The sequence below is a fragment of the Chiloscyllium plagiosum genome, chromosome 28 (assembly GCF_004010195.1).
Source record: "Chiloscyllium plagiosum isolate BGI_BamShark_2017 chromosome 28, ASM401019v2, whole genome shotgun sequence".
Classification (NCBI taxonomy): domain Eukaryota; kingdom Metazoa; phylum Chordata; class Chondrichthyes; order Orectolobiformes; family Hemiscylliidae; genus Chiloscyllium; species Chiloscyllium plagiosum.
In genome coordinates this window covers 49,329,306-49,348,985 of record NC_057737.1, presented here as the reverse complement: position 1 = coordinate 49,348,985, position 19,680 = coordinate 49,329,306, and the positions used below count along the sequence as shown (strand labels likewise).

The following is a 19,680-nucleotide window of genomic DNA, read 5'->3' as shown; positions in this document are numbered from 1 at the left end:
TTATCAAATGCCTCACTAAAATCCATGTCCACTGCTCTACCCTCATCCACATGCTTGGTCATCTCCTCAAAGAATTCAATAAGACTTGTAAGGCAAGACCTCCCCTTCACAAATCCGTGCTGGCTGTCCCTAATCAAGCAGTGTCTTTCCAGATACTCATAAATCCTATCCCTCAGTACCCTTTCCATTACTTTGCCTACCACCGAAGTAAGACTAACTGGCCTGTAATTCCCGGGTTTATCCCTATTCCCTTGTTTGAATAGGGGCACGACATTCGCCACTCTCCAGTAACCTGGTACCACCCCCGTTGACAGTGAAGACGAAAAGGTCATTGCCAACGTCTCTGCAATTTCCTCTCTTGCTTCCCATATAATCCTAGGATATATCCCGTCAGGCCCGGGGGACTTGTCTATCCTCAAGTTTTTCAAAATGCCCAACACATCTTCCTTCCTAACAAGTATTTCCTCAAGCTTACCAGTCTGCTTCATACTCTCCTCTTCAACAATACTAACTTGCAGGTAAGTTAAAAACAAAACCGAAGGCTCTGTATCTGTATGCACAGCATTCAATACAAGTAAGCATATTGCATATTGAAATATTGGCAGCATAAAGACTGGATCCTGAAGATTTAGGGATATCTTATATTTGAGAAGAATAGGAAACAGGATCAAGGTTTTGCGGTAGTACTGTTAAACCAATATTGAATTTGTGCAGTCCTTGGTTCAGGACATCAGGTTGTAGAATTTGTTTGGGCAAAGGTGAGGAATAGTAGAGGAATAAAATCACTAATAAGTGGCAACAAACCACCACCCCCCACCAAATAGTAGCAGAAAGTATACAAAATTGCCATTTTTTAAATGAAAGTACACAATCATCATGAAATGACTCCTGAGCTGGGAATATCAGACCAACAATGGATAACAAGTCCAGAAAATGTTTTCAAGAGTTGTTTTTTAGAACGCATTCTGGAACCAACTGGAGGGCAGGTTATATTAGACTTTATATTGCCTAAAGTAATAGAATTAATTAATGACCTCCAAATGAAGGCACATCAAGGCAAAGAGTTAAAGATTGGTATTCTAAACTTAAATAAGGCCAACCATGTTGGCATGAAAGCTCATCAAGCTGCAGTGAACTGGAATAGAGAATAGCCAGGGAATAGAGAAGGAGTGACATTTGGAGTAAGTATATCCCTAAAATAAAGAAAAAATCTAAAGGGAGTACCCATCATGGTGGATAAAAGAGCTTTGTTCCAACTTAACTTAAGGAAGTTGCACAATTGCACAGAAATGAATGACAGGTCAGATGATTGGTTGGAATACTAAGAATGTCTGACAATGATGAAAGCATTAATCAGAAGAAAGCTATCTATGCTGTGACTATGATGCTGAGAGGAAACTAGTGAGAAATGTGAAAACATAAGAGTTTAGATAAGTCTACACGGATTTAAAAAGTAAGAATAAATAGAGTTTGATCCTCTGGTGAGTGAAAATAAGGAGTTATTAGTAAATAAGAATGGTGGATGAATTGAGCAAATAATTTGTTTCTGTTGTTATGATAGAGGTGACAAAGAACATTCTGGTAATTGCAATAAGTCAGGTAGTGGAAGGGAGAAAGGAAATTTGATGAAATTGCAATCACTAGGGAAATAGGACTCAGTGAACTGATGGAGCTGTAGGCTGACCAGTCTGCATTTCCTGATCTTTATCTTGAAGTTTTAAAAGGACAGGATGGATGAGGGAATGGATGTATTCAGGAAAGGTTCAATCAGACTGGGATGTAGCAAATATAAATCCTCGACTTAAAAAGACAAAAAACAGGAAACTAAAGGCCAGTTAGCTTGACATCTGTTTTGGGCAACACTTGTTAATTCAAACAGATAAAGAGCTGACTTCTTAGAAAAACATAACTTTTAGGGAACAGTCACCACGACTGAGTGAAAGGGAATTGTTTTTAACCAATTTATTCGAGTCCTTTGAAGGAGTAACATGCACTGTGGATCAATGAAATATAGTAGAGCCCCTGTTTCTGAGCCAGGAGGCCTGGATTCGAATCCCAAATGCTTCAGGGGTGTGACATAACCTCTCTGAAGAGGTTGATTAGAAATATCTAGATATCTGAAGAGAGAGAAGACGTGGTAACTAAGGTTTCTGATGAGCCAATGATAGGTAGGAAAATATGTTGCGTAGAGAATATAAGGAGATTGCAAACAGATTGACCTAGGTTGAGTGGATGAGCAAAATTCTGGCAGATGAGGTATTATTTGGGAAAATGTAAAGCTGTTCACTGTGACAGGCCAAATTAAAAAAGCAGAGTATTATTTAAATGGACAATAACTGTAGAATTCTGAATTACAAAGTGATCTGTGTTCACATGCAGGAGTGAGAAAGTCAGTAAGCAGATACAGCAAGTAATGAGGGAGGCTAATGGAATACCATACCACACTGCAACAGTAATTGCAAGTAAAAATAAGGGTATTCTTTAGACAGAGCTTTGATGAGACTTTGTTTTATTGTCTTTATGGAGTCGTAGAGTCATATAGCATGGAAACGGAGCCTTTGGTCCAATCAGTCCATGCTGAACATAATCCTATACTAGTCCCACCTTGCCTGCTCCTGGCCCATATTCCTCCAAACATTTCCTATTCATGTATTTATCCAAAAGACTTTTAAACATTGTAATTGTACCCACATCTTCAGGAAGTTCATTCCACACAAGAACCACCCTATGTTTTAAAAAAGACATTGGCCCCCATGTCCTTTTTAAATCTGTCTCCTCTCATCTTAAAATGTGTCCCCCTTGTCTTTAAATCCCACATCCTAGGGATAAAAAAATTACTATTAATTCTATCTATACCCTTAATTATTTTATAGACCTTATTTTATAAGGTTGCCTCTCAACCTCCTACCCTCCAGTGAAAATGGTCCAAGCCTATCCAGCCTTTCTTTATAACTCAGACCTTCCATACCTGGCAACCTTCTGGTGAATCTCTTCTGAAGCCTCTCCCAATATTTTTTGTTTAACTGGGTGGCCAGAACTGGACACAGTATTCCAGAAGAGTCCTCACCAATGACCTATACAACCTCAACATGACTTCCCAGCTCCTGTATTCAAAAGACTGAGCAATGAAGGCAAGTATGCCAAACAACGTTTTAACCATCCTGTCTATATGTGACGCAAACGACAAAGACTTTGTATCTAAGTCCCTAGGTCCCTCTGTTCTACAACACTACCCAAGGTCTTACTGTTAATTCTATTAATCCTACCGTTGTTTGTTGTACCAAAATGCAATACAATAGCATTTATCCAAATTGAACTCCATCTGCAATTTTTCAGCCCATTGATCCATTTGATCAAGATACTTGAGGAACAAAGAATGTAAAAGCATTGGAGGTGAATCGGAGGAGGTTTACAAGATTGATATCTGGAATGAGTGGTTTGTCATAGAGTCCTACAGCACATAAACAGGTCCTTCAGCCCAAATTGGTCCATGCCAATAAAATGTCCATCCGCACTAACCCCATTTCCTTGCAGTCAGGCCCATATCCTTCTAAACCTTTCTTACCCATGTATTTGTTCAAATGCCTTTCTCATTCCACAATACGACCTATTTTAGTGTCATCTGAGGATTGTTTTTTGAGGATAGGTTGATTAGGCTGAACTTGTTTTCTCTGGACTGAAGGGTGGCTTGATGTATGTAAGATTGAGTAATCTTGACAAGGTAATCAGAGGGTTAGATAGGCTGGACAGTGAGAGTCTTTTTCCTTTGATAGCGATGGCTAGCATGAGGGGACATAGTTTTAAATTGAGGGGTGATAGATATAGGACAGATGTCAAAGGTAGTTTCTTTACTCAGCGAGGACATAGAACATAGAGTAGTAGGGGCGTGGAACACACTGTCTGCAACAGTAGTAGACTCGCCAACTTTAAGGGCATTTATGTGGTCATTGGATAGGCATATGGATGAAAATGGAATAGCGTAGGATAGATGGGCTTCAGATTGGTTCCACAGGTCGGCGCAACATTGAGGGCCGAAGGGCCTGTACTGTGCTGTTATGTTCTATGGAAAGGATGTTTCTTCTGGTGGGCAAGTCCAGACTAGGGAGCTGGATGTCGGAAAATTCCCCCAGGACTCTCGAGCTGGCATAGGATAGTTATGGAACACATCCCCCTGGACCTCCTTACGAGTATGGTGCACCAGAAAATGTATTAGTTCTGTAGAACATGCCTGCCCTTTTTGAATTATATTGATGTAGATGTATCGACTATATTATCCAGAGTCTTTGTCTAGGTGTGAGGCCTGTGCCTGTCGGTTTCAGGTCCCCTGGAAGGAAGAATCCCGTATAGATATGGTACACTCACTATTGCTCCCAATGTTGGGGAGCTGTGATGAGAATGCACTGAGTGTAATAATTTAATTGAATGTTACTTAAGCAACATGTTATAACTTGGTATAATTTTATTTGAAAATGTGTTGCTGGAAAAGCGCAACAGGTCAGGCAGCATCCAAGAGCAGGAGAATCGACGTTTTGGGCATGAGCCCTCCTTCAGGCTCATGCCCGAAACGTCGATTCTCCTGCTCCTTGGATGCTGCCTGACCTGCTGCGCTTTTCCAGCAACACATTCTCAGCTCTGATCTCCAGCATCTGCAGTCCTCACTTTCTCCTATAATTTTATTTTGTCTGTTTATTTTTTTTCTTTTTTTCTTATTGGTTATTTATTGAACTGTAATTTCAATCGAGTTTTTTCATTCTTTTTGTGTTTTGGTAGTTTGTGGAGTAGATTAGTCGTTCGTTTTTTCTTTTTGTTTGTTGTTGCTATTATATTGTACGGTGGTCATACTATTTTGTAATTTTGTAAAAAACCTAAAATCATCTTTCAATAAAATACTGATTTTTAAAAAAAAGATTAGGCCCAATGTTCTGGCATTTAGATGAGTGAGAGGCAATCCCATTGAAATGTAAGATCTTGTGGGAGTTTGACAAGGTAGACACTGAGAACTTGGCATCAGGATAAGAGACCAATCATTTAGAATTGAGAAGAGGAAAATTACTTTGGACTTTACTTTGAAAATTACTTTGTTTCAAATCTTTGGACTTATCTGCTGTGGATGTTCCATCATTGAATATGTTTGCAGGTGGGAGAGACAGATGTTTGATCTGTCAGAGAAATGGAGAGTAGCATGAAAGTGGAATTGAAGCCCATGAGCTGCTGTGATCATGTGAACAGATTCAATGAGCCATATGTTGTACTCTTGCTTTTTCTCATGTTCTTGCACCCGTTTGACTGTTGCTCGCATTGTTGTTTATATTGAATTGTTGTATATATCTGAATGAATGTGAGGCGCTCTCATTGAAAACAAGTGAAATGGAGAGTAGTGTGAGGAGTGTTGAAAGTTTCTAAAGCATATTTCTTCAAGAGTAACTTATTTCTCGAACAGGAAGCACCACCTTCTCACAACGTTCTCGTTTTTCTGACTGGTCAAGAGGAAATTGAGGCCATGAGTCGAACATGCAGGGAAATTGCCAAGCACCTTCCACAAGGCTGTGCGCAGATGTCAGTATTCCCTCTGTATGCATCACTCCCTCACCTGCAGCAGCTTCGAGTCTTTCAACTGGGACAGAAGGTACTTCTTAAAATTCCTGTTGAGCAAATCTTAAAATAAGCACGAAAGTAAGCTCTTCATTTTTTTGTAGAGTGAATAATTGTTGGAGCAAACTTGAGACGGCAGGGCTTTCTAAGTTAGCCTGTATGCACCAGTTGCTTTGTGAGCTCTCTTTAGTTCTTAAGTTCCCTGCCAGTCCTTTTAATTTGTGCCCATTTGTTTGCAAAGCTCTGAACTTAGCCCTTTTGGAATGAAAGCTTAAGGTTACTCAGTATTGGTGGATCTAAATTTGTAGAAATGTTTTCTTATTCTTTTGTGGAACATGTGTCTTTCTGGTGAGGACAGATTTATTTTGAATGCCTGATCTGGATGTAGGTGAATTGCATTAGAACAGAGTTCAGAGTCATCTGCACTGTTCTGCGAAATCATACATAGGACAGTTAAGATGAGGATGGCTGTTTTCCTACTGAAAAAAAAATTTAATAAACAAGGTGGGATTTTGCCATAAGTGCTGTTTATTTCATGATCATTAATACTGACTTTCAATTCCACTGGCTGCCAAGGTGGAATTTCAACCCAGGAGCAGAAATCTGAGCCTTTCAATTACAAGCTTGGTGACATTACCAATATCGAAGAGTGTCATGTTGGAAAAGCATGCTGGAGGCAGGATCCGAGGAGCAGGAGAGTCGATGTTTTGGGCGTAAGCCCTTCATCAGGAATGAAGCTTGTGGGCCAAGGGGGCTGAGAGATATATTGGGGCGAGGTAGGTGGAATCTGGGGCTAGGTGTAAATAAAGATGGACAGTTAGGACCATTTAAGAGGGCAGTGCCGAGTTGGAAGGTTGGGACTGGGACAAGATGGGAAGCAGGGAGATGGCGAAACTGGTGAAATCCACATTGATCCTGTGTGGTTGGAGGATCCCAAGGCAGAAGATTCCTCTAGGCGTAAGGTTGGTGATGGAGGAGGTCCAGAACCTGCATGCCCTTGATGGAGTGGGAGCAGGAGTTAGTGTCCAGCTACAGGGTGGTGGGGTTGTTTACTGCAGGTGTCCCAGAGATGTTCTCTGAAACGATCTGCAAGTTGGTATCCTGTCGCCCCAGTAGAGAGGAGCCAAAATCAGGTGTGATTGATGCAGTAGATGACATGTGTGGATGTACAGGTAAACTTCTGTCAGATGTGGAAGGATCCTTTGGGGCCTCAGACGGAGGTAAGGGGGGAGGTATGGGCACAGGTTCTGCACTTCTTGCAATGGCGGGAGAGGGTGGGTTGGTGGGGGAGGGTGTGGACTTGATGTTACCAGTATGCCAAAGTCTCGCTGCAATCATTGTGGTTAGCTTTGAGAAGCTTCTATTTTCCCTGTTGATGGCATAAGCATAATTTCTTCCATGGAGAATATCATGATCCGATTTCAGATTTGTGCTTGAAGCACTTGTCTGAGTATTTGGTATCCTGTAATTAATGGGTTTTGTAAATCCTCAGTTTGTAATCAAATATAACACTTTTCTCTGTGGAAACAATAATGTAATGACATTACTACTGGATTAATAATCTGGAAGCCTGGACAAATGCAATAGAAGCCGGAGGTTAAATTCCCACAGCAGCTCAATGTGTTTAAGCCCAGTTAATACTTGAATCAAAGGAACATTAGAAATAAGAACAGGAATAGGCCATTTGGTTTTTCATTCCTGCCCTGCTATTCTATAAGATTATGGCTAATCTATCTCGGGCCTCAACTCCTCCTTCATGCCAGCTCCTTATAGCCCTCCATTCCCTGATATTTTAAAAAAAAAATCTGTCTGCCTTCTTTTTAAATGCATCTAGCCTCCACAATGTCCATGATAGAAAATCCCAGGCATTGACTACCCTTTGGGAGCATTCCTTTGCATTTAAGTTTTAAATGAGTGTCCCCTCATTCTTTAACTATGTATCCTAGGTGAAAATCCTCAATGAGTGCAAGCATTTTCTCAACGTTTACCCTGTAAAGCCTCTTCAGAATCTTTTATGTTTCAAGAAGATCACCCCTCATTCTATTAAACTCAAATGAATAAAGGCCAAACATATTGAGCTGTTCTTGTTTAGTCAACTGTTTCAATCCAGGAATCAGCCTCCTGTGTGTCTTTTGAACAGCCTCCAATACCAGTATATCCTCCCTTAAATATGGGCATCAAACTGTATACAGTACTCCAGGTGTAACCTCAAATACCCCGTGGAGTTGTAACAAGACTTCCCAATTTGTAAACTCCAACCATATAGCTATAAAGGTCAACATTGTATTTATCTACTGAATTACTTACTGCACCTGTGTTTGATGTAAAGGGATACCCAAATCACACTACTGTGCATTTTATGGAGTCTCTCTCCTTTTAATTAATTAATAGTCTCCATTTGATTCATCCTATCAAGAATTTCACACTCCTCACTTTCATAAATTAAAGTTCATCAGCCAAGTTTTTGCTCACATGTGTAACTTATCTCTTCCCTTGCAGATTCCTTATGTCCCCCTCATAACATACCCTGCCAACATATTTGTAACATCAACAAATTTAAATACATTACAATTGAGTCATAGAGTCCTCCTGCACCGACACAGGCCCTTTGGCCCAGACTGCTCCATGCTGACCAGAATGTCCACCCACGCTAACCCCATTTCCCTGCACTTAGCTCATATCCTTCTAAACTTTTCCTATCCATGCATTCGTCCAAATGCCTTTTAAGTGTTAATGTACCCACCTCAACCACTTCCGCTGGCAGCTCATTCCATATGCATTCCACCCTCTGTGTAAAAATGTTGCCTCTCTTTAATTCTTTCCCCTCTAACCTTAAACTGATGCCCCTCTCGTCCTTGATTTCCCAACCCTGGGAAAAAGACTGAGTACATCCACCCTATCCATGCCTTTCATGATCTTATACACTTCTATAAGATCACCCCTCAGTCTCCTATGTGCTAAAGAAAAACATCCTCGCTTGTCCAACCTCCCTGTATAACTCAGACCACTGAGTCCCGGCAACATCCTTGTACATTTCTTTCCAGTTTAATAACATCCTTGAACAGTGGGACCAAAACTGAACGCAATACTCCAGATACAGCCTCACCAACATCCTGTACAACTGTAACATAACTCCTAACTTCTATAGGCAAAAGTGAGCACTGCAGATGCTGGAAATCAGAGTCTAGATTAGAGTGGTGATGGAAAAATACAGTAGATCAGGCAGCATCCGAGGAGCAGGAGAATTGATGTTTTGGGCAAAAGCCCTTCATCAGGAAAGCCCATCCCTGATGAAGGGTTTTTGCCCCGAAACGTCGATTTTCCTGCTTCTCGGGTGCTGCCTGACCTATTGTGCTTTTCCAACACCACTCTAATCTAGACTCCTAAGCTCTATACTCAATGCCCTGCCTGATGAAGGCCAGTGTGCTTAAAGCCTTCTTCACTGCCCTGTCTACTTGTGACTCCACTTTGAGAACCATGCACCTGAACTCCAAGGTCTCTTTGTTCCACTGTACTCCTTAAGGCCCTACCATTAATCATGAAACTTCTACCTTGATTTAACTTTACAAAATGTAAGACCTCACACTTATCCATATTAAACTCCATTTGCCATTTCTCAGCCCCACTTCCCAAACTGATCAAGGTCCTGCTGCAACCTTCCTCAATGTCCACGCTACTGCCTTCTTGAGTTTCATCTGCAAACTTACTAATCATGCTTTATACATTCTCATCCAAATCATTGATATAGATAACAAACAGTAAAGGTCCTCCAGTTTAACAAGCATCCTTCCACTATTACCCTCTACTTCCTACTGTCAAGTCAATTGTGTATCCAGTTTGCCAGTCCCCCTGGATTCCATGTGATCTGACCTTCCAGAGCAGCCTACCATGTGGAATGTTATCAAAAGCCTTATGAAATCCATTTGGACTCTGTCTACCGCCCTGCTCTCATCAATCTTCCTGGTCACTTCATCAAAGAACTTTAACAAATTTGTGTGGCACAATCTCCCATGCACAAAGCCATGCTGACTATTCCTTATCAAACCCTGTCTTTCCAAATGCATGTACACCTTATCTCACAGAATCTTCTCAAGTAACTTACCTACCACAGATATTAAGCTTACTGGTCTAGAGTTCCCAGGCTTTTCTTTGCAGCCCCTCTGCAAGTTCTTTAATTTAGAATGTAAATAATTGAGACCCATAGTCTGATCCTTGTGATGCTCCTCTATTACATCTTTCCAACCTGAAAACGACACATTAATCCTCAAAGAATTTATAGGATTTTTTTAATCACCAGTCCTGAATCTACACAAATACATTACCTCCAATACTATGAGCTCCCACTTTGTGCAATCACCTATTACATGCCACTTTCTCAAATGCCTTTTGGAAATCCTCATATATTAATCTACCAGTACCCTTTTATCAACTCTGCTCGATATATCCTCAAAGAATTCAGCAATTTTGTCAAACATGATGCTTTTTCAAAAAAAACTATGTGGACTCAGTTTTATTGTGTTAAGCTTATTTTTTCCCTAACAATGGAGTGTGGATTGCCACCTCGGTGTGATTAGATTAGATTCCTTACAGTATGGAAACAGGCCATTTGGCCCAGCAAGTCCATACCACCCCTCAGAAGAGTAACCCACCCAGGCCCATTCCCCTACCCGATATTTATCCCTGACTAATGCACCTAACACTGTGGGCAATTCAGCATGGCCAATTCACCTGACCTGCACATCTTTGGATTGTGGGAGGAAACCGGAGCACCCAGAGAAAATCCACGCAGACACTGGGAGAATGTGCAAACTCCACACAGACAGTCGCCCAGAGGTTGGAATCAAACCTGGGTCCCTGGTGCTGTGAGGCAGCAGTGCTAACCACTGTGCCACCATGCTGCCCCATGGTGTGGTAGAGAGGCTCGAGTGTTCCATTTATTGAGAGCGGTGCCATCGGGAGTTCTCAACTCCTGGCAGGGCCATGCGTGAACGTAAAATTGGAAGGGAGAAACCAGACACAGCACAATCCAAAACAAGTCCTCAACAGTAATCCAGATGGAAAATACTATCAGTGTCTGCAACAGTGGATGCAGGCTGTAGCAATAGGAGGATCTTTGGTCATCAAGGTTTCCTTGTCACTTGAACTGGATCTACTTTCTGTCAACAACTGTGTACCTGCTGATTTGCAACAGTTAAAAGATGTCCTGCACAAAGCATCTATATAAAGGAATTCAACCACCTACCCCACAACAATCCCTGTGGCAAGAGGTGATGGGCAGGACTGAGAAATCTAGAACCAGCAGGTGATGGTCATGAGTGTCTGTGCTCCAACTCTTGATGCCACAGATGAATCCAAAGAAGGTTACTACTCCACCCTGGGCATCATACTGATCAATAGCCCTTAGGAAAATAAAATGATCCTGCTTGGTGACTGCAATGCACCAATTGGAAAGGACACCCAACTCCGGAGAGGCACCATCAGAAATGAAGAAGTAGGGAATTGCAACACCAATGGGATTATCCTGCTCACCAAATGTGTGGAATGCCAGTTGGTCATCACCAAAACACTGTTCTATTAAAAAGACAAGTTCAAGGTTTTTTGGAAGCATCCATGTTCAAAGCACTAGCACATGATCAACTACATCATCATTCAGTTCTGAAATTAAAAAGATGACCTCGTTACCACAGCATTGACCGGTGCAGACAACTGGTGAGCAGACCTCATCTGCTTCTCCATGTCCTCCAAATGCTATCAGAAGCAGTTCAGAAAAAAAACCTCAAATAGTGATCTTCAAGTCATGGAGATGTACAGCGCAGAATCAGAACCTTCAGTCTGACTTGTCAATGCTGACCAGATATCCTGAATTAATCTAGTCCCATTTGCCAGTATTTGGCCCATATCCCTATGAAACCTATCCAGATGCCTTTTAAATGTTGTAATTGTACCAGTCTCCAACATGTCCTATGGCAGTTCATTCAATACAAGCACTTCCTTCGTGTGGAAAAAGTTGCTCTTTAAATCCTTATAAATCTTTCCCTTCTCACCTTAAACCTATGCCCACTATCCTGGAAAAAAGACTTTGACTATTCACATTATTCATGCCCCTCATGATTTTATAAATCTCTACATTACCCTCCGACGCTTCAGGGAGAATTGATCCAATCTGTTCAGCCTCTCCCTTATAGCTTAGACCTCGCAATGCCAGGAATAACCCTCGCAATGTCTTTGTAAATCTTTGCTGAACCCTTTCAAGTTGAGCAACCGTAGCAGGTGGCAAACTCTTCACCAAAATCTGCAAAGAGTTCATTTAATGGAGTGGAGGAAACCTGGAAAGAGCCGAGAACAGCCATCATTTCATTCAGTGAAGAAACCATTGGTTACAAACAAGGAAACACCAAGACTGGTTTGAGAATGACCACATCATCCAAGATCTCATTGACAAAAAGAGGCACAAGGACATCACAGAGAGGCAAAGCGTAGAACTCGTCAAACAACAAAGGCAGAATAACAAAGAAGAATGAGGAAATCAAGAGCCAATGGACTGAGAAAGCAAAGGAGCTGCAACTCCTTGCTGACAAACACGACAACCTTTGCCACAAAGCCAATATATGGACACAATACACTTGGCCTCAAACTGAAGGGGGTAAGGGTGATGTTTTATTGAGAGATCGATAAAACATCAGCCTCTGATGGAGACACTTCAAACTGTGATACAAGCATCTATAAGGACATTATCATACAGCACAGCAACAGACCCTTTGGTCCAACCAGCCCATGCTGACAATAATCTCAAATTAAACTAATACCATTGCCCTCTGCTTGGCCTGTATTCCCTCCAAACCTTTCTTATTTGTGTATATATCCATAATTCTTTTCAACTTTGTAACTGTAAAGATCCAAAATGAATCAAAATAAAAATCTTAATCCATTGAAATGTAATAACTGCAATAAACATGTTTGATTAAATCCCCCAACTCTCCATCTATGACGAACTTGGACTCCCACCTAGAGTGGCAGAAGTTGAAACCTCTATCAGACACACGAAGAATGGAAAAGTTGCAGGATTGGACAGGATTCCAGCAGAGATTTTCAAACTTGGAGGAACAGAGTTTATCCATTATCTTTATCGACTGTTCCTGAAAATCTGGGACAAAGAAGAAATCCTTGCAGATCTCGGGGATACTGCCTCCATCATTTTTAAGAAAAGAGACAAAGTGAACTCTGGGAATGACTGAAGAGTCTCTCCGTTTTCCATTTCCAGGAAGATCACTGCCCAAATCCTTGCGAGGCACTATCTCCTAATCTTGGCTGAAATCCTTCTTGAAAGCCAGTGGGGCTTCTGACCAAACTGTGGACAGGATTTTCACTGCTCAGCAAATCCAAGAGAAATGCCAGGAATAACACCAACCACTGCCAATGGTCTTCATCGACCTGACCCCAAGGCTTTTGGCTCAGTCACTTGGGAAGTGCTATCAAAGATCCTGTCAAAAGCCAGCTATCCGATGAAATTCATCTGCACCCACTTGCCTCCACAACAAGGTATTGGTGATGTCCTCAGTGACAGTAATATGGCAGAATCCTTTGGAAATAAGACTGGGGTCAGGCAGAGATGTGTCAATGTGCCCACCCTTTTTCTCTATTTTCTTCACCACCATTTTTCATGTTAAGAACAGGTTTCCCAGTGATGTGGACTTTGTCGACAGTTTTGGATGGAAAGTTTTTTTTTTAGATTTAGATTAGGTTATTTACAGTGTGGAAACAGGCCCTTCGGCCCAACAAGTCCACACCGACCCGCCGAAGCGTAACCCACCCAGACCCATTTCATTTACCCCTTCACCTAACACTATGGGCAATTTAGCATGGTCAATTCACCTAACCTCTTTTCTACCTCAACTAGTTGAAAAACAGGAAGAAAACGACCATGACCTCACTTGTGGAACTTCAGTATATGGATAACTATGTTCTGTCCACTCTCTCAGAAGAGAATCTTCAATACTCACTTAAAGACTTCATGAAAGCATGCAAAATAATTGATTCCTGCCTCAACCTCAAGAAGACTGAAATCATTTACCAAACAGTCCCAGATCAATACCCGGTTCATCACTCCAAGATCAAACTCTCCCAAACGTGAAATATTTCCCCTACCTGGGAAGCTACCTCCCTACTAAGACTGACATCAATGCGAAACCAACTCCACCGGGCCGGACACATGCCTGAGTTTCCATTACTAAAGTAAATCATTTTTGTCCAGCTCAAGAAAGACACTTGAACGAGAGGAGGACAAAGGAAGTATTTGAGAGACTCCCTGAAGACTTGCCTCAAGAAATGCAACATAGATGTTAATGCGTGGGAAATGTTACTTCAGAAGAAACCACTTGGCGGAAGCTCCTGTGTGAAGCAACACAATTCTTTGAGAATACAGTCAGCAAATGGAAGTACAACAAAGGAACCATAGGAAAGAATGCTAATGATCTGAAGGTCAAAGACAAATTGCATCTCCTGCAAACACCTCATTGCTGGAGGATTAGGCTCATCAGCCACACAAAGGACCCACAGAATTCACAGCCAGTGACATGGAATTTCCGAGGTGGACAATTGTATTTGTTAGTGAGTGATTATTGATGTAGATGAATGCACTCCAGCATTTTCCCAACAACAGATGTCAGATTAGCTGACCTATAGTTTTCTGCCTCACACCACTCTTAAATATGGGGTGTCACTTAATAGTTTTCCAATCTGCTGGCATGCTTCCAGAATCAAGTGAATGCTGCAGTATTTCAACTGAAGTCTTCAGTATCTCTGCAACGTGTTCTTTTTAAAGTTCTTGAGTGCAGTCCTGTCGACCTGTCTGCCTTTAGTTTGTCAGATACTTTGATTGACGGAGACTATTGCAAGAGAAGAACACACAAACAGGCTAGACATGAAGCCTATCAAGCTTGCCCTGCTATTCAGTATGATCAAGCACGATTGAACACTTTCATACCTTCATTCATACCATTCCCCAATTCCTGATTGTTTGCTTACCACTAGTTTTATACTATTTTGTAAACCTTAATCTCGAATAAAATATCAGTCTAATTCATAATGATCATGAAGTTGTTTGGTATGCTTTCTTTTATTGGTCAGAACATTGAGTAGAGGAGTTGGGAGGTCATGTTGTGGCTACAGGACATTGGTTAGGCCACTTTTGGCAGATTGCGTGCAATTCTGACCTCCTTCCTATTGGAAGGATGTTATGAAACTTGAAAGGGTTCAGAAAAGATTTACAAGAATGTTGCCTGGGTTGGAGGATTTGAGCTATATGGAGAAGCTGAATAGACTGGGCCCATTTTCCCTGGAGTGATGGAGGCTGAGGGGCGATAGAGGTTTATCAAATCTTGAGGGGCATGGAGCAGATAAACGGACCCCTCTGTTCCCGAGGGTGAGGGTGTCCAGCACCAGAGGGCATAGGTTTAGGGTGAGAGGGGAAACATATAAAAGAGACCTAAGGGGCAACCTTTTCACTCAGAGGGTGGTGCATGTATGGAATGAGCTGCCAGAGGAAGTGGTGCAGGCTGGTACAATTACAGCATTTAAAAGGCATCTGGATGGGTATATAATTAGGAAGAGTTTAGAGAGATATGGGCTAAGTGCTGGCAAATAGGTCTAGATTAGGTGAGGATATCTGGTCGGCATGGACAAGTTGGACCGAAGCGTCTGTTTTCTGTGCTGTACATCTCTATGACTATATAACCCAGAGTCATCAAAACCAATCTGGTTCACTGACATTATTCAGGACACAATGACTACATAATGATCACCACCATTTGCAAGGACTCAACACTGAAGCAAGTCCATATTAAAATATGTCAAGACTTGTTATAATCTAGGCTTGGGCTGAAAAGTGGCAACTAACATTGTGTGGCACAGTGCCAGGCAACGATCCTCAAGATGACCCCCAGGTGTCGGATCTCTCAGTGGAAGAGTATTTCAGTTATAGTGCCCACAACTGCTTCACTTTTACCACGGCCATGGAGAGGGATAGGAACAGACAGTATTTAATTGAGGAAGGGGAAATTATACTGCTATTAGACAGGAGCAATGGAGTATACATTGGGAACAGTTGTTCTATAGGAAATATACAACAGAAGTGTGGAGGCTGTTTAAGGAGCACTTGTTGCATGTGTTGGGTAACTTTGTGCCACTGAGACAGGCAAGGAATGGTAAGGTAAAGGAGCTTAGATGACAAGAGAAGAGGAGCTTTTCATCAAGAGGAAGAAGGAAGCTTGCTTAATGTTGAGTAAGCAAGGATCTGGCACAGCATTAGAGGGTAGCTAGGAAAGAACTCAAAAATGGATTGAAGAGAGGTAGGAGGGGGCACAAAAAAAACCATAGTGGGAAGGGTTCGGGAAAAACCCAAAGGCATTCAACACTTTTACACGAGGAATAAGAGAATGATCAGAAAGAGGGTAGGGCTGATCAGGGATAGTGGAGGGAACTTGTGCCTGGAGTTTGAAAGGGTAGGGTAGGCCCTAAATGAGATTTTTTTCAGTATTCACGAGAGAGAGAGAGAGACCGACCTTGTTGATAGTGAGAACATAGTGAACCAGGTTAATAGGCTTGAACAGATCGATATTAAGAAAGTGGATGTGCTAGAAATTCTGGGAAGCATCAAGATAGATAAGTCCCCAGGGCCGGACCAGATATATCCAAGGTTATTAGGAAAAGTAAGGACTGAGATTGCTGCGCCTCTGGCGATGATCTTTGCATCCTCACTCTCCATGGGAGTAGTACCAGATGATTGGAGGGAGGTGAATGTCGTTCTTCTGTTTAAGAAAGGGAAGAGGGAAGTCCATCAGAATTACAGACTAGTCAGTCTTGTGTCTGTGGTAAGCAAGGTACTGGAAAAGATTCTGAGAGGTAGGATTTATGACTTTATACATTGTTTGATTAAAGCTAGTCAGCTTTGTGAGGGGCAGGTCATGCCTCACAAGCCTTATTGAGTTCTTTGAGGATGTGACAAGACAAGTTGGCAAAAGTCGAGCAGTGAATGTGGTGTATATGGATTTCAGTAAGGCATTTGATAAAGTTCCCCACGGTAGGCTCATTCAGAAAGTTAGGAGGTATGGGATACAGAGAAGTTTGGCTGTCTGGATACAGAATTGGCTGGCTGAAATAAGACAGCGAGTGGTAATGGATAAAAAGTATTCCGCCTGGAGTTTGGTGAACAGTGGTGTCCCACAGGGATCTGTTCTTGGCCCTCTACTCTTTGTAGTTTTTTTGAATGACTTGGATGAAGAAATGGAAGTGTGGGTTAGTAAGTTTGCTGATGACACAAAGGTTGGTGGTTTTGTAGATAGCATCCGGGGCTGTTGCAGGCTACAACAAGACATTGACAGGATGCAGAGCTGGGCTGAGAAGTGGTGGATGGAGTTCAACCTGGATAAATGTGAAGTGATTCATTTTGGAAAGTCGCATTTGAATGCTGAATACAGGGTTAAAGACAGGATTCTTGGCAGTTTGGAGGAACAATAGGATCTTGGGAACCACGTACATAGATTCCTCAAAGTGGCCACTCGGGTTGATAGGGTTAAGAAGACATATGATGTTTTGGCTTTCATTGACAGGGGAATTGAGCTTAAGAAACGGGACATTTTGCTGGAACTCTATAAAACCCTGGTTAGACCACATTTGGAATATTGTGTCCAATTATGGTTGACTCATTACAGGAAGGATGTAGATTCTTTAGCAAGGATGCAGAGGAGATTTACTAGGATGCTGCTTGGACTGGAGGACATAGCCTATGAAGAGAGGTTGAGTGAGCTGGGGCTTTTCACACTGGAGAGAAGAAGGAAGAGAGGTGACTTGGTCGAGGTGTACAAAGTAATGAGAGGTATAGATAGAGCAGATAGCCAGAGACTTTCCCCAGGGCAGGAATGGCTGTCACAAGGGGTCATAGGTTTAAGGTGACTGGAGGAAGGTATAAGGGAGATGTCAGAGGTAGGTTCTTTACTCAGAGAGTGATGGGTGCATGGAATGCATTGCCAGCAGGCAATTCTTCTTCAGGCCTGAAGAAGGGCTTATGCCCAAAACGTCGATTCTCCTGTTCCCTGGATGCTGCCTGACCTGCTGCGCTTTTCCAGCAACACATTTTCAGCTCTGATCTCCAGCATCTGTAGACCTCACTTTCTCCTCAGAGACATTAGCGACATTTAAGCGGCTGCTGGACAAGCAGATGGACAGCAGTAAATTGAGGGGTGTTTAAGTTAGGTTGATCTTAGATTAAGATACCGTATAAACTCGAGTAATAGTCCAATTTTTTTTTACTTTTTAGGATTAAATTTATGAGTTTGACTATTACATGGATAATACTTTTGAAGGGCTGAAATTCATGCCTGTCAAAATTCATACCGTATCATTAGCAGAAGCCCAATTGATCTCTAAATGAAGAAAAGAAGAGAAAGCAAATTATGGTAATTCTGAAAATCCAGAGCAGAGCACAACAGCCAGTGGACTGGAAGACAGAATGGAGCGGAACAACTGGCAAACTGGAAATCTGGAATGGGCCATGACAGCTGGCACGCTGACTCAGAAATATTGATTTGTTATCTGTTAAGAACTAGGGTTGACTTTTACACTAACTATATGGAAAGTTCCACATTATTTGGCCAAAAGTAGGGAGTTTACTTTTACGAGATCGACCCAGTAAATACTCAGCACAACATTATGGACCGATGGGCCTGCAACATGCAGTATTGTTCTATGTTCTAAGAGACAATCTAACAGCTGCTCCTTTACCTTCAATTGTATTAGCATCACTGAATCCCCCACAATGATCATCCTGGTAGTTACCATCAATCAGAAACTGAACAGGACTCGCCATATAAATACAGTGGCTTCAAGAGCAAGTCAGAGGCTAGGAATGCCACAATGGGTAACTCGCCTTCTGAATCCCCAAAGCCTGTCCAAAAGGCACAAGTCAGGAGATGTAATGGAATACTCCCCACTTGCCTGGGGACAGTAATAACATTTTGAGCAGTTTGACACTATCCAGGAAAAGACAGCCCACTTGATTGGCACCACATCCACTCCCTGCACCGCCAGTGCTCAAGAGCAACAGTGTGTACTATCTACAAGATGCATTGTAAAACTTTGCCCACGCTCCTCAGCATCTCAGCATTTAGGACATAGGCAGCAGATACATGGGAACACCATCACCTGTACGTTCCTCTCCAAGCCACTCACCATCCTGACTTGGAAGCATTTCAGCATTCCTTGTTACTGCTTCAAAATCCTGGAATTCCCTGCCTAATGGCATTGTGGGTGTACTGTTTGCACATGGACTGCAGTGGTTCAAGAAGGCAGCTCATCACCATGTTCTCCAACATAATTAGAGACCAGCAATAAATGCTGGCCAATCAGGTGGTTCGAGCAATGTGATTGAATTGTAACTACCAGCTGATGAGCAATTCAGCTGTCCCAAATCATGATGAGGAAAATATACTTGAGTGGTAATTATGCCTCATGAATTACAGTGAACAATTTTTGATGGACAATAAATGATGCATATATCCCATAAACATAAGCCAATGCTGTGTCGAAGAGTGAGCTGTCAGGAAGTTGCAGAGGTATGACTCTATGTTTCAGTGTGATTACAGCAAGCTGAGTGAGTCAGCAAATGCAAGGAAGATAAAGTATAATCTGAATAGTGTGAATGTATCCAGTTTGGTCGCAGGAACTGGAAGGCAGGAGATGGATTTTAGATTTAGATTCCCTACAGTGTGATACAGCCCCTTTGGCCCAGCAAGTCCACAATGACCCTCTGAAGAGTAACCCACCCAGCAGCAAATGCAAGGAAGATAAAGTATAATCTGAATAGTGTGAATGTATCCAGTTTGGTCGCAGGAACTGGAAGGCAGGAGATGGATTTTAGATTTAGATTCCTTACAGTGTGATACAGGCCCTTTGGCCCAGCAAGTCCACACTGACCCTCTGAAGAGTAACCCACCCAGACCCATTCCCCTCTGACTAATGCACCTAACACTATGGGCAATTTAGCATGGCCAATTCACCTAACCGGCACATCTTTGGACTGTGGGAGGAAACCGG

The 19,680-nt window shown here is 42.1% G+C and overlaps 1 protein-coding gene across 1 annotated transcript in view; it reads left to right on the top strand.

The window, feature by feature from the left end:
• dhx33 (DEAH (Asp-Glu-Ala-His) box polypeptide 33) overlaps positions 1-19,680 on the top strand; it is a 90,431-nt gene that overhangs the window by 33,999 nt on the left and 36,752 nt on the right. The window contains exon 5 of the mRNA XM_043718879.1: positions 5,441-5,626. Within this exon, the coding sequence (XP_043574814.1) occupies positions 5,441-5,626 (186 nt within the window). The remainder of the gene's footprint in view (positions 1-5,440; positions 5,627-19,680) is intronic.